This window comes from Camelus ferus, chromosome 1 (genome assembly GCF_009834535.1).
Source record: "Camelus ferus isolate YT-003-E chromosome 1, BCGSAC_Cfer_1.0, whole genome shotgun sequence".
In the NCBI taxonomy this organism is placed as follows: Eukaryota; Metazoa; Chordata; class Mammalia; order Artiodactyla; family Camelidae; genus Camelus; species Camelus ferus.
Window position 1 is genome coordinate 10,190,449 of NC_045696.1, and position 13,592 is coordinate 10,204,040.

The 13,592-nt window shown below is 41.8% G+C and overlaps 3 protein-coding genes across 8 annotated transcripts in view; 2 read left to right on the top strand and 1 right to left on the bottom strand.

Annotated features, from left to right (window-relative positions):
* ITSN1 (intersectin 1) overlaps nucleotides 1–8,628 on the bottom strand; it is a 189,781-nt gene extending 181,153 nt beyond the window's left edge. The window contains 1 exon segment of the mRNA XM_032472559.1: nucleotides 8,417–8,628. The gene's annotated coding sequence lies outside the window, so the exon portion shown is untranslated.
* On the top strand, nucleotides 7,903–8,832 carry LOC116663273 (proline-rich protein HaeIII subfamily 1-like). The gene has a single exon (XM_032478580.1). It carries the CDS (start codon nucleotides 7,903–7,905, stop codon nucleotides 8,830–8,832), a length of 930 nt encoding a protein of 309 aa, XP_032334471.1.
* A 532-nt stretch (nucleotides 8,833–9,364) lies between these two features.
* The window catches only part of CRYZL1 (crystallin zeta like 1), a 29,598-nt gene continuing 25,370 nt past the window's right edge, over nucleotides 9,365–13,592 (top strand). For 2 of the 6 annotated variants that reach the window (XM_014561645.2, XM_032473078.1), the window contains exon 1: nucleotides 9,371–9,620. The gene's annotated coding sequence lies outside the window, so the exon portion shown is untranslated. Of the gene's footprint in view, nucleotides 9,621–13,592 lie in introns of all 6 variants that reach the window. The other 4 variants (XM_032473240.1, XM_032473119.1, XM_032473308.1 and 1 more) reach the window with 4 other exon arrangements.

A 13,592-nucleotide genomic window follows, 5' to 3' on the forward strand; every position in this document is an offset into this window, starting at 1 on the left:
ATGCCAGGCACAGAGCATGTGCTCAAACATTCACTGAACCACTGACCGAACTCAGAACTTCCCAAACTAGTTCTTTACCATGGGTTACAGGTGTGCTCAAGGTACTGATGCCCTCAGGTTCCGGGGATAATGCCTGCCATTAGTACTAATTACTAGGACTAATGCAGTACAAATTTTATGTAATACCACAAAGGTTGAGAAGCACTAACTAAATGACCAAGAACTAAAAATTCTAGCAAGGTGGCTGGTTACCAAGTAAATCTGTATAAGGCCAATAAACATTTAATAAATGTTCAAACTCACTAGTACCAAAAAAAAAGCAAATAAAACTGGCTAAGATTTTATGAGATGGTTTTACCCAGTGCTGGTAAGGAAACAGAAAATAGGTACACACTGCCAAGGAAGCATGCCTTTAAGGTTTGGAAATATATTCCATATTTCAAAATATTAAGTGAAAAACATAGGCTACAAAACTCTATATACCTGAGGTTATAAACTGTCAAGGCAACAAAGACTGAATTCAGTCCTCAGGTATGCTTTGTTTGAACCCTAGTGTCTTAATAAAAATTGTGGCCCACATAATATCAGAGATTTCATGTTAAATCCATATTTCTAGATTTCCAGCTTCTCTTGAAGAACTGGAAGGTGTAGTAACACCAAGATGCATCCTCCCAGGGCCACAAATGTCTAGGCTGACTGGCCCTGGGCTGCCCCATCCATGGGATCATCTTCAGCACCCAGAATCCCTAACATGACTTCCTGTCTCCCCGACTGAACACACCTAACCTTCTCGGTAATTTGAGCAAGCAGACCCCTCACAGGGTAGGGCTGGTCATTAACTCTGGACAGTGAGATTCGGGGTATGCTTTTTCACTCCGTTATCTGTATTTTCAGCAGTTTTCTTCTATAATCATGTATTGCTTTTGTAGTAAGAAAGAGCATGTTATTTTTTAAATTACCAAATCACAACTGCAATGTCACTTCATCTAATGAGGTTAAAACAGCTAAAGATAACAGATAATGACTATGGTTTAAAACTAATTGAACTAAGGAAGTAATGTAAGGTTACAATTACTGCAGTATTTCCCTCCTTTCAACACTAATTAAAACAACAGATTGGACAGACAATAGTTGCATTTTACAAACTAGATCTTCTTCAAAGTGAATAGCTTCTATAGACACTCAGTTCATAATACAGCTATTTTAAGGATTCACATCCATATATTTAAAGTTTCTTTCATCAAAAAAAGTAAACAGAAAAATCTCTCCTATCAGAAATCTAAAGTCATAACCTGAATTAAATTGTTAATTAATGAATAATGAATTAAATTTAAAAGTTAAATAAGTCTTGATCTTTAGTTTACACTGTTTTATTTGATAAACAATAATAGTAGTTTTATGGGGTTTTCTCTTCCTCAGAGAACTTTAAAAAGTTTGTGCAAATCACCATTCATCTCACCCTATCCCCCAGACCTCAAAGAGTAAATCGATTACCCTCATGGTAAAGAAAAAGTACAAGGCTAGGTAGAAATGTCAGCTTTCAGGGGAAGGGTATAGCTTAAGTGGTAGAGCGCATGCTCAGCACCCAAGAGGCTGGGGGTTCAATCCTCAGTACCTCCTGCAAGCAGAAATCAATGAAAAAACCTAATTACCTCCCCCTCATAAAAAGAAATAATGCAAGAAGGTAACTGAGGTTTGGTCAATTCAGCATTTCTCTCTTGCTCTCTTCCAATCCACTCCCACATGATTCAGAGTGATCAATTTAAACAAAAGCAAATCACAGGACTCTCCTGCTTAGAACTTACATTAGCTCCCTCCTTCCACTGACTCTGGATAAAATCCAAACCAGCCTGTCTCCCTTATGCCTCACCTGTCTCTCCCTTGCTCATTTCACTTGGGCGACTCAGGCCTCTAGATAATCAGGGCCTCAAACACTAATCTATTCACCATGCCAGCACATAACTGCTATGTGTCCACCATGCACCACACACTGGTTTAGGTCCTGAGGGTACCAGACACTGTTCTGGGTCCGGAGGGTAAGACAGTGAGCATCATAGACAAAACTTTGTGCCTCCTGGAGTTCAGACCCCAGTTAACCCCTCTACCAAGTTCTCTTCCTCCTCAAGTTCTCATATCATTTAAAGAATATTAAAACAGCAATTGTAATGACTATATCTCAAGGCATCTGAAAATACGTAGTACTATCTATAATAAACTGCTTATCATTTACTGACTTTAATATTATTTATCGTAAGTGAAGGAGAAAGGAGAAATAAGGGAGGGGGACCTTTACGCATTGAAACTTGGTATGTACACCAAAAATGGCACTAATTTTTTTGGTCAACTTTTCAAGGTTTTTCTCATCACTAGCTGTACAGCTTTTATGTCAGTGACCAAAATGCAGTACTCCAATTCTGCAAAAGTAGAGTAGCTGAGTTTCAAATGATTCCAGAAACTGAAAGATTACTTGCTTCTAAAATCTATTATCTTAAGATTACAGCAGAAATGAATTGATTTTTATAAAACACTGAAGCTACATCGAACATTCTTATTGGAGCTAATGCACAGGAATGGGGGTATGTGTGTGTCTATACAATGGCTTATAACACAACACGTTACCCTGGGTAGAATAAAACTGCTCAGGGAATTTGCCTCAGAGAGAGGTGATTAGACACACACACACACACACACACACACAAAATGAATGGCTCCAGTGGCATCTTATTTCCAAACTTTTATCATAAGAATCAGTATCCTCCTTAACCAGGTGGGTGAAAGATCACTAAAAGCCACTTGGCTTGGTCCATTTCCATGAGCTGTATCTGCCAATCACCAGAAGGACTTGAAGATGAAATGCAGGGATGAACAATATCGTTCTTGACAGAGGAACACGTCAAAATGTTCACCAAAGCACAGAGGATCAAAACCTGGCCCTCGTACATTAAGGAGAGGACATTTAATTTTAACTACGGACAATTAAAAAAAAAAAAGTTTGACCAACTGCTCTGACCTTGTCATTTTCACATTCAAATGCAGCTGAATCTAAAACTCCATCACATCCCTCAGTTCACTTTCTGCCTCTCCCACTGGATGAGGAGTATAGTGTCCTCAGTACCTATTCCCACCCCAATTGGGTGGAGCCCCAAGCTACCCAACAGTGAGAATGGGTTTTGGTGACCAGCTTAAAACTGAGCCGTGGCAGTCCTACCTCGCTGGGCAGCACAAACTCAGGCCAGAGAGCTGAAGCCAAAACAATTTCACTAGCGCTCTCTCTGGGCAATAAGCTAGTAAGGTGAGCTGCCAATTATTAATTCTACTAGAAAAAGGTTAAAAGAGCAATGATAAATTCAAGCAGATTAACTTGCTAGAAATTCACCTTGTTGGGGGCTACAAATGTTAGCAACAAAGCTTTAGTGCTACTCGATTTTTTGGTGGGGGAAGTAATTAGGTTCATTTATTTATTTTTAGAGGAGGTACTGGGGATTGAACCCAGGACCTTGTGCAAGCAAAGCATGTGCTCTACCACTGAGCTATACCCTTCCCCCCACATTTATTAATAGAAGGGCTTTTTTAAAAGGATCTCCCAGTGGGTCAGTGACATCTCTCTACAGTAAAGCTTTTGCATTCCTGAAGTGAACTCCCACCGGCCGCTTCAAATCTCCAAACTGGCCAACGTGGAAATGTTTGGAAAGATTCCCGGCTGTCTCCTGGATCAGACTTCTGTATGTTGTCTTGTGTTTCCAAGGCAAGTCCACACCACAAGTAAACTGCCTTTTCAAATTTCACTAGTCTTCTCTGCAACTTTAATCCTGTCTCTCATGCAGGGGCACTTTAGGAAAACCACCACAGAGTAAAGGGTACCACGCTGCTTTGAGAGGTGAACGCTAAACAGTACATGAGGCTTATTTGTGATCTAATGAATGCAACTAACTCCTCAATGAGAGGGATTCAAATCTGTGCCCCATCTAATTCATAAATTAATACACGCTGGGGAACTGCTAGGTTACTCCAAAACAGAAATCAGGAAAGTAAAAGGAAGCCTTTTTACCTAAAAGGTAAAACATGTCCAAGAACTAGGCAGTCCAGCCCTGTGGCTGCAAGTCTGGGCTCTAAGTAACAAATCTGCACGACCACTTGCTGGTTCTCTAAATTGCTAACCAGCTGGTACCTCGGTTTCCAAGGCACATTCATCTTAAAAAAACCAAAAAAAAAACAAAAAAAAACAGAGTTTTGTGAAGATTAAGTGAGTTAACGCTTATGAAATTCTGTAAATGGACTTGATAAATGTTAGCCATCATTTTATTATGGGTGTATGAATTTTCCGACTTTCCATATCACACCACCAAACAGGTCACAATAACATCCCATTCTTCTCCCTAAAAACAATTCACTAAGTTTATCTCTGGTTAAGTCGTTCCCAAAAAAAAGGAGGGGAGAGGGAAAGGGAACTCTCATACACCATGTCAAGAGTGTAAACTGCTACAACCTTACTGACAAACTGGAAATATGTATCAAAACCCTTAAACCTTAGTATGTACTTTGACCCCGCAATCACACCTCTAGAAATGTGTCCTAAGGAAAAAAAATAAATAACCTCGCAAGTATTTACAGAGATGTATGTAGGACTGTCATTGCAGAGTTATTGATAATAGTGATGGGGAAAAGAAATAAACATGTCTAGTAGAAATAAACTGGTTAAATCATCACAGATTCATCAAATGAAGTATTATTTGGTTACTATTGTAACTGACTTCATACAGACATGAAAAGATTCATGATGTTAAGAAAAAAAATGCACAGGTCAATTGTTTTACCGTAAACACAATTCTTTAAAATGCAAGGGATAACACCTGATTAACATAAACTGATTACCAGTTTGGTTCTGAAATAATACTATGAAGCTGACAGTGATGACAAGATTTATCTTCATGTAGAAAAACACATTTACATCAAACTTGATGTTTCACTAAATACTTCTAATGTTTAATCTGGTTATTATAATAATTTTAAAATTATACATATTAGTATCAAGAAATTAGCAAGAGACTTCTTTTTTTAAGCAGTGGATTTCTACTACCATGAAGTGCAGTAGTACAAAAACTGAATGGACTAGCTAGAGTTTTATATATTTTCATATACCCCAATTTTTTTATCATCTTAACTATCACTTATTAAATGAACATGTCTCAAGAACTTATGCAAGCACTTAAAAGCATTAAATTCTACTGTAACTATTCCCAGTTTCAGTTGAAAAAACTGAGGTACTGAGAGGTTAGGTGGCTAGATCAAAGTCACAGACTATGTGTGGTCAAACCCAATATTCTCTAGAGATTGTGCTCTTAACTAACCATATCCTCAAATATAAACCAGAAATTGTTATTTATGGGGCCTATGCTGGACTCTGAAAGAAAGGAGTGAAGGTCATATTACTAGTATGAAAAATGAAATTGGAAAACATACCAATTTTCTATATTTTTTGGAAACCAATTTTTATTGCATTATGTTGGGCTTATCACAACTTATAGAATGACATTTTGATATGGAGATAACATAGTCATTTACCACTACCCCGTGCCTTAAATTTACATTTTGAGTCTAACCAAACATTTTGCTAGGAGCCTTCTTTCCAGCTTATCACTTGGAGCATTCTACACCTGGGAAAGGTTCTCTCCTTTCAGAGCCAACCAAACTTACAGAAATGACTGGAGTATAGCACTTGTGGCTCCTACTTTATAAAATCAGTGATAAGATTAATTTTACAAGTAAAGGTTTAAAGACGTGGCCTCACTGTGATTTAATTCGCTCATAAATATTTCACTGAGTTCTTCCAGGCACTATTCTAGGCACTGGGGGTACAATGATGAACCAAAGTCTCTGCCCTTCTGAAATGTTTATTATATAATGTTGGCATTACATATCCAAAGGTCATAGTCAGTTTTTTTATCAGCAGACTAAGGGATAAAACTAATTCTGTCACTTGAAAAACTTGCTCTCCTCTTCAGGAGATGGTCTTAGGACATGCTCAGAGAGAAGGAAGCACAATGCCAGTGGTTCTCCAACTTTACTGTGCAAGAAAAATTCCTGGAGAACTTGCAGGAAATCAGATTCCAGAAGTCTGATTCTGAAGTGATGTGACAAAGCCCTGTATTTTTAACAAGAACCTCAGTTAATGCTGATATAAGTGAGCTGAGGTCCAGACTTCGAGAAACCCACCAGTAAGTGGAACCATTCAGAAGAGAAAAGCTCTACAGCAGCGGAATGTGAACTGAGTAATACAAACCCAACAGTTCTGTAATAAATTCCCTATAATTCACGAATCTAGCAAACTAAAAAGCTGCATAAGAGTAAAGGGATTTACCAGCACCTCCTCCTTAACCTCCTTATAGGAGATTTGAGTTTGCCTCAATCTAGTTATTTAGGGAAAAGATGAACTTAAGCAGAGTTTTACTACCAATATTAGAGATAAACATTAAGAAAAAGGAAATTGCTAGTCAATTGCAGAAAATGCCAAGAAGGACAAACATTTCGCAGAACTAACTTGCTACCACTCATTTTATGCCCTATTTCACAATGCTTAGAATCTGAACAATCCACGGGGTTCCAAAGTACATCAAAAATGTGTTCATTTCCTCTCTTACTCAGGCGGAATAGTAATAGAGTTGTGAAGGTATCATGTGCCTCAGAAATTTCAATAGATACATTCTTATTTAAAGAAATAACCTTAAAAAAATTCTATCAGAAATGCTCCTTCAAGAAGTTTTTAAAATCGTTTTTAAACTATCCCAAAATTAGTGTCCCTCATTTCTCAGTTTAGATTTCTTAAAGTTTCTAAGGTCTTTACAAACCTCCTACAGCATGAATTCAGTATTTTAAAAATATTTTTTCTTTAGTTATAACCAAACATTAAAACATCATAAATGTTTCAGGTTAACTATTTAAAAATTTAAAACAAAAACACAGTATTTTGTTCTCAAGAGATAGGGAGAATCGTAACTCTGAGGAGTGCTTAATCTTCTACACCTTAAATCATCTAAAAATAAAGGTATCCCAACAAATTCCTTCTATTTCAGAGGTTAGGAGTAACACTGCATAAACCAGCTGGCCTGCTGGATCCATGGCCCCAGTTCCTGCCCTTAGATCCTGTCCACTACATAATCCATGAGATCTCTGAGCATGGTCTTCATCCTTTCAAAGGGATTAGTAAAAACTGCCTCCCGTTGACAGAATTGGAACTTTCCATACGCATTTTTTTTTTGGTATGGTATTTTTTATTGTACTTGTTTTTATTATCTGTACTTCTTGACTACGCAAATATTAAGAGCAGGATGCCAGCAGATAAACACAAAGAAACGCGTCTGTCCGGAGTCTGCAGATATTTAAAATTTCAGGCTGGTGCTGCCTTCAGAATAACACTGATGACGGCAAAGTTCTAAAGGAAACTTTCATATTAAGAGGCTATCAAAAATCTCCATAGCCTCCAACTCAACACAGAAGCTGCTAATTTATTTCTTCAAAAGCAAAGCCTTTAGTCTGAATCACAACAAAAGATGCCCATAGGAAATGTAATCTACGAAGTTGCTTTCTAATCCAAAGGCAAACAAGAAGTAAAGGAAGGCGCAATCCATTCCTCGTTGGTTTCCTTTTCCTGGGGATTCTGATTACATCTCCTTGTTGAAGCAAGAGCCCGCAATTGTACCTTCGGTCCACACCATGAAACCGTGTCTGTGCGTAAAGAGGGGAAAGGGAAGCGGCAGGCACCGGGGACACGCTCCCACTTAAAGCAGAGCCGCTCTCTGTTAAATACCATCAGAGTCAGACCCGGCAGGAGGACTCAGGGCCAAACGGCATTGACTGCCCTTCACTGACAGGGATTTTGCAGGCACACGAGAGAGAAAAAAAGGGATGAGCCGGGGACTCGAGGCTGGGGGAGAGAGGCTGGAGGCGCGACGCCGCTCCCTGCGAGCTCCGGTTCCCCGGGAGGCTGGCGGGGAGGCGAGGCTTGGCCGGCCCGCCACGCTCAGGCGGCCGAGGGCAGCGAGGTCAGCCCTGGAAAGCCCAACCACCCCCTGGCCCCATGGGGTCTCCTTCCTGGAGAGACCCCGCTCCGTCGGCCAGGGCTGCGGACGCCCATTCAATCCGAAGTCCATCCCGCGGCCGCCACCCCCTCGGTCTGCCGCGGAGCCCCGGCCTCCCGGAGCCCGCCAGCCGGCCGCCCCACCGCCGCCTCCGGTAGGATGGGAAGGACAAGGCGTAGGGGCAGCGAGTGCCGCGCCTCCCGGGAGCGCGGCAAAGGGTGAAGGGCGCCCAGAGGGACGCGCACCCGACCGCGGGACGGGCGCCCCGGGCAGCCATCGCGCCGACCCCCGCCCCCGCCGCCTCCCGGGTCCAGGCCGCCGCGGTCCAGCCCGCTCCTCACCTCATCTCCAGGCGGGTCCGCGCTGCCGCCCCAGGCACAAATCAGTGCAGCTCAATCGACTCGGGAAGGGACGCAGGAGCCGCAGCCCTGCACACCATCCCCGCCCGCCCGCCCGCCTCTCCGTGCGTCCCGGAGCCCGCTCGGGATTCTCCCTCGCGAGCCGCCGTACTACGGAGCAACCAAGCTGCGCTCCCTCCCCTCTCCTCCGCTCTTCTTTACCTCCTTCGCTCCCTCCCTCGCTCCCTCGCTCCCGCCTCTCTCCTCATCTCCCTCATCTGCCTTCCCCGCTCCCATCCACCCCTCCATCTCCGCCCACGGGTGGGTGGGGACAAAAATCCTGCCAATCGGAAGAAGAGGCCCGGGCTCCTCACCGCCCCCTATCCTCTAGCCCCGCCCATGCCGGGGAAACGAGATAAGGGGGAGCCAGTAAAAATGGAAAAGGACGAGTGACAGCCGAATAACCAATCAGCAAGCTCAAAAGGGGAGGATGAACTCTCCTTCCTCCCCGCCCCTTACCAGAAGGCGTAATTGGAGGCTTTTGGGCTGGGGTTTTCCTGACAGGGTTTATGGAGATTTTGTTCCACGATTTCAGTGCATCTGTCCGTTGCCATGAGAGGCAAAACACTAGTTAGGATGCATCCAACTAACTACCGGAAGCTGTTAAAGGAGAGAACAATGTGGAGGCAAAAGGGAGCGGGACACAGTCCAAGGAGGGGAATGGGGATACAGTTGGAATGAGGGAGGGTGTGGTCTTTGAGTGAAATTTGCATAAAACTGAACCCTTCGGCGACTACAACTTCTCTCATTTATCGGTAGCCCCTGGTGCGTCGCCTCAGAGCATGCCGGGAGGTGTAGTTCCACGTTCGGTTGCTATGGCGTTCTCTACAGCCTTGGAGCGTGCGAGGGCCTCCGAGAGTGACGAGCGGCGTGACCAATGGGAACAGCTCCTGACCCAAAAGGGGCGGGCTCCCTGCGGAGGGACTCGAAGGTGGCGGTGGCGAAGGTGCAGGCCGTTGGGGCCCCTCGGAGGCAGGTGAACGCTGAAAAACGCCTTGTATGTCTTGGGAAACGGGGCTTTGGGCGAAAGATCGGGAGACACCCCGCGGAACCGTCCAGCTCTGGGGTGGATGGTGGTTCGCATCGCACGCCAACCTCAGACCCCCTCGGGCCCAGGCCTAGCTTAACTGAGGCCACTGAGAGGCGGGTAAGACTTGATTTGACGATTTCCTGGTCCTTACAGGTTTTGATGGTAGATTTTATCTTAGTTTGCATCTTCTTCCACATTTATGGAGGCTGAAGTATTGAAGTGCCCTTCCACTGAGTTTTCTTGGTTGGCTTTTCCCCCCTTCTTACGTCTTTTTGTTCCTATACTTTGCGATTTTTTTTTTTCTGCCTTACTCCTTCCCTACCACCACTTTCTCCTCCTCCACTTTATTTTTTATTTTGGTGAGCAATTACTTAAAGCAAGGGTATTCGCATTTATGTAACTAGACTGCCAGCTTTGTCCTCCAAATTAAGCAAAACAGGAATACTCTGGAGCAGTGCGTGAGAATCACGTTGAAGTGCAGATGCTGAGTCTGTGGGTCTGGGCGGGTCCTGAGAATCTGCATTCTAACAAGCTCTCAGGTGCTGCTAGTCTACGTTATGAGTAGCAAGGTTCTGCATCAGCTCTGCTGAATACGGATTTAATGGAAGCCACATTTTTTTAATGGAAGGAAACGTATGCAGTTAATTTTAGCGTTTCATTTGGCCCAGTATATGCAAAATATTATTCCAACACATTATCAAATATTTTTATTGAGATATTATACATTCTCTCTTTTTTTTTTTCATATTAAGTCTTCAAAATCTGATGTGCATCTTACGCTAACAGTACATCTCAGTTCTGACTAGGCACACACAGTTCAAGGGCTCCTTAGCCACCTGTGGCTGATACTGGACAGCACAGATCCAGATGATTTAATAGCCCGCTGCAGAAACTAAAAGGTGTTAAAGCTCAAGTTGCACCTTACAGAACCCCTTGCTGCTTTGTGAGATGGGCTTTGGAACTACTTTACAAGTTCTCTGCTCAATTTACAGAAATAGTAGTAAAAAATAGCCAACATTTAGTGAACGTTCATTTTGTGCCGGGTATTGCACTGAGTGCTTCGCATGTATTATTTAAGCCTTGCAGCAACCCTTTGGGGTAACTACTATTATTATCCCTGTTTTATGGGTATGGAATCTAAGGCCCAAAAGGTTAAAATTACGAGGCCCAAATCATACAGTGACTAAAGTAGGAAAGCGAGGATTCAGAGTAGGTTCAGTTATGACTTCTAAATCTTATCCACCAACCACTGCAGTGTATAATTATTATCTTTTATCACTAATTTCGACTCATTGATGTCTCTGCTCCAGTTCATAGCAGAGGATGAGACTGAATCTGATTTGGAACAGAGGGTTCACTATATGAGGTAAAGTTGCCTGTCAGTTGCAGTGAAACATTTTGATAGTTTTACAACTCTCTGTGCTATGCATTCAGAATCAAAATTCTAGATTGAAGAAAAGTGTTCAAAACCTAAAGGAGATATTTAGGCCTTTGAATGAGTTCTATATCCCAGACAGTAATGTTCTTGGTTCATTTGTGTGCCTCCTTGAGGGAGGAAGATGGGAAAGCTTGGGAATTCTTTAAAGTGGTTCACTATGGAATCACTGTCTTTTGGGGGTTTGTTTTTGCTGAAATCTTTTTTTTAATTGATAAAAATGAATATTTTCTTGCTCTTGTAAGCTTCACATAGAGTATTTCAGAGACAGCTTTATGATTTTTCTAGACCCAATAAACAGTACTGCTCTGAGCTAAGGAGACTATGAGTAGAAGGGCAAAAACACACATACCCACATATGTTCAAACATAGTATTTTGCAAAATAATTTTCTTCTCTTTTTATACATTATAATAAAGATGACATCTCGTGAATTATTTTCTCTTGATTGTGAATTTATTAGTAAATATTTAATCAAAATTACAGTTCCTATTTTGCATCTGAAGTAAGAAATGGCTTAAGATCCTATTGTGCTGACAAGCTGCAATGTCAGTCTGTGGAGAAGATTCGTTAGTTAAGTCATTTGGAGGGGAAGAAGGAAAGTAGAGATGTAAGGAGGATCTTCCTCATCACCATCTACTTTGTCCCAGTGTCGTATGATTAAGCCAGCATGAAGGGAAGACTGTCATTCATCCCACCATTGGTTTCCCTGTTCCCCAGTAACACAATACTGGAAAATATGATGCTAATTCAGAAATCTAAATGAAAGTTAAGTTTCTGTTCTGGATCGTACTATGTTGAATGGCCCCACATCAACTAGTAACTGGACCAGCGGTTTCTAATCTTTGAATTAATGACCATCCCACTCCCCCAACCCACCCGCTACCCCCCCCCCACCTGCCACCGTGGTACTGGAAAAGGGATCCCTCTAGTAAGAATTCTTAAGTGAGAAGGTATTTTGTAAGTCAACAGATAACAAAAGTTAAGTTCTCTTGGAGGCAGGAGAATTAATCCAAAATTCCTTTGGAGGTCACTTGTTGGAAGCCACTTGTTGAATAGATAGGCAATGATTTGACATATTAAAGCAAATGCTTTTGTTGTTGTTGTTGTTAATGACTAAAGCCAGCACGAAAACAGAAAATGTTACTTTCCTAATTCTTCACCTATGTTTAGATCTCAGATTGTGTGAGATGTAAAGATTATGCCACAATTGTATGAATTCTGTCGAGTATGTCTTGATAATGTTCATATAAATCTAGATTCTCATAATTGGAAGAGACTTTAATATGGTTATCTCATCCCCCATCCCCTGATGCTCGACTCTCCTTGATGATGCCATTGTAAATGTGTATCCAGCCTCTAGTTTAAACCCATCTAGAAATAGGGACCATGCAACTTCATGCATTTTCCTAAGTTTTAAATTATGAACCTAAAATGTGAAAGTAAAAAGTTCTTATAATACATGTTAATAGCTGGAAACGCTTTCCAGGATTTATCCAGGTATGAGCCACTGTCTCAGGGTACCTCGTGCCCATCTGTATCAGGCAGGAGGGCAGTACACTATCTGGCAAAACACCTGTGTCCTCATTGCATCTGTAAAGTGGCCTTAGAATATACAGACTTCTAGAGACTGTTGCCCACATGATGTAGAGCTGTCCCTCCCTCTTTAAGAAGCTGAGCTGGCCTGTCTAGTTAGGACTACCAGTCTCCTCTACAACCTGCAAGGTATATTTGAACCAAACCTCAGCTAGTTACTTTGATTATGCTGACCGTATTTTTTATGGGCACATGGTTTGCCATACTTCTTTATCTGATATGCGGATGTGTATGAAAAGTCTCACAGATGAGTAGGAACATTGTTAAAACTTAACATTAAGCCACGTCTTCAGTATAACTGAAGATTTACCCCTCGCAGTCCAGCTATTATCGTAATGCTGTACACTAGTCCCGGCACGATTATGGCCACATTTCAGAGTTGTCTTCATCTGGGTTTTTTTGGTGGCCTATCTGCTTGACAATATATCTGTGCTTTCCTTAAAATAAAAACAAGGGTGAGTTAGAAGCATTATAACTGAATCCTGAGCCTGAAATGGCCAGCATATTGCAAAGTTTGTGTTGAGGAATAATAGAAATGTGAGCACATAGGAAGAGTTTGGACTTTCAGAAGGCTTACGTTACCCTTAGAGTAACAGGTGTATTGGATGAAGGAAAGATATGAAGCCATTCAGCAGCCATATGTGGCCATAGCCCAGGCCTGGTATAGTGCAGGTGATGTGCTAACACGTAAAATGAGCAGGTGAGCCAGGACATTATAAAGGAAAAGAAAGCTTTATGGTCGATAACTTAATACAGAGGAAGGAATTATGATGGATTCTAAGATATCCTCAGTGACTGACAATTGGTACAGCAAAATCTTGTTTAGGGGAAAGATGAGTCTAGTTTTATGTCTGTTGAATTTGAGGTTGATCTGATACTTAGAACACTTCTAGTCTGAAAGTGTAGATAAGAAATAACCTATAAAGGTTTTATTTGCAATTATTAATAGGTGAGCTCCCTGGGGGATTAAGGATAACCAGGGAAGAGCAAGTGGGGTTCATATTGCTATTATAACTAAAGTGAAGCTATTTGAAATTTCTTCCCATTGACTTTTTTTAG

Excerpts from the sequence above, each read along its gene's own strand:
- LOC116663273 (XM_032478580.1), top strand. The coding sequence starts at position 7,903 with ATGAGCCGGGGACTCGAGGCTGGGGGAGAGAGGCTGGAGGCGCGACGC.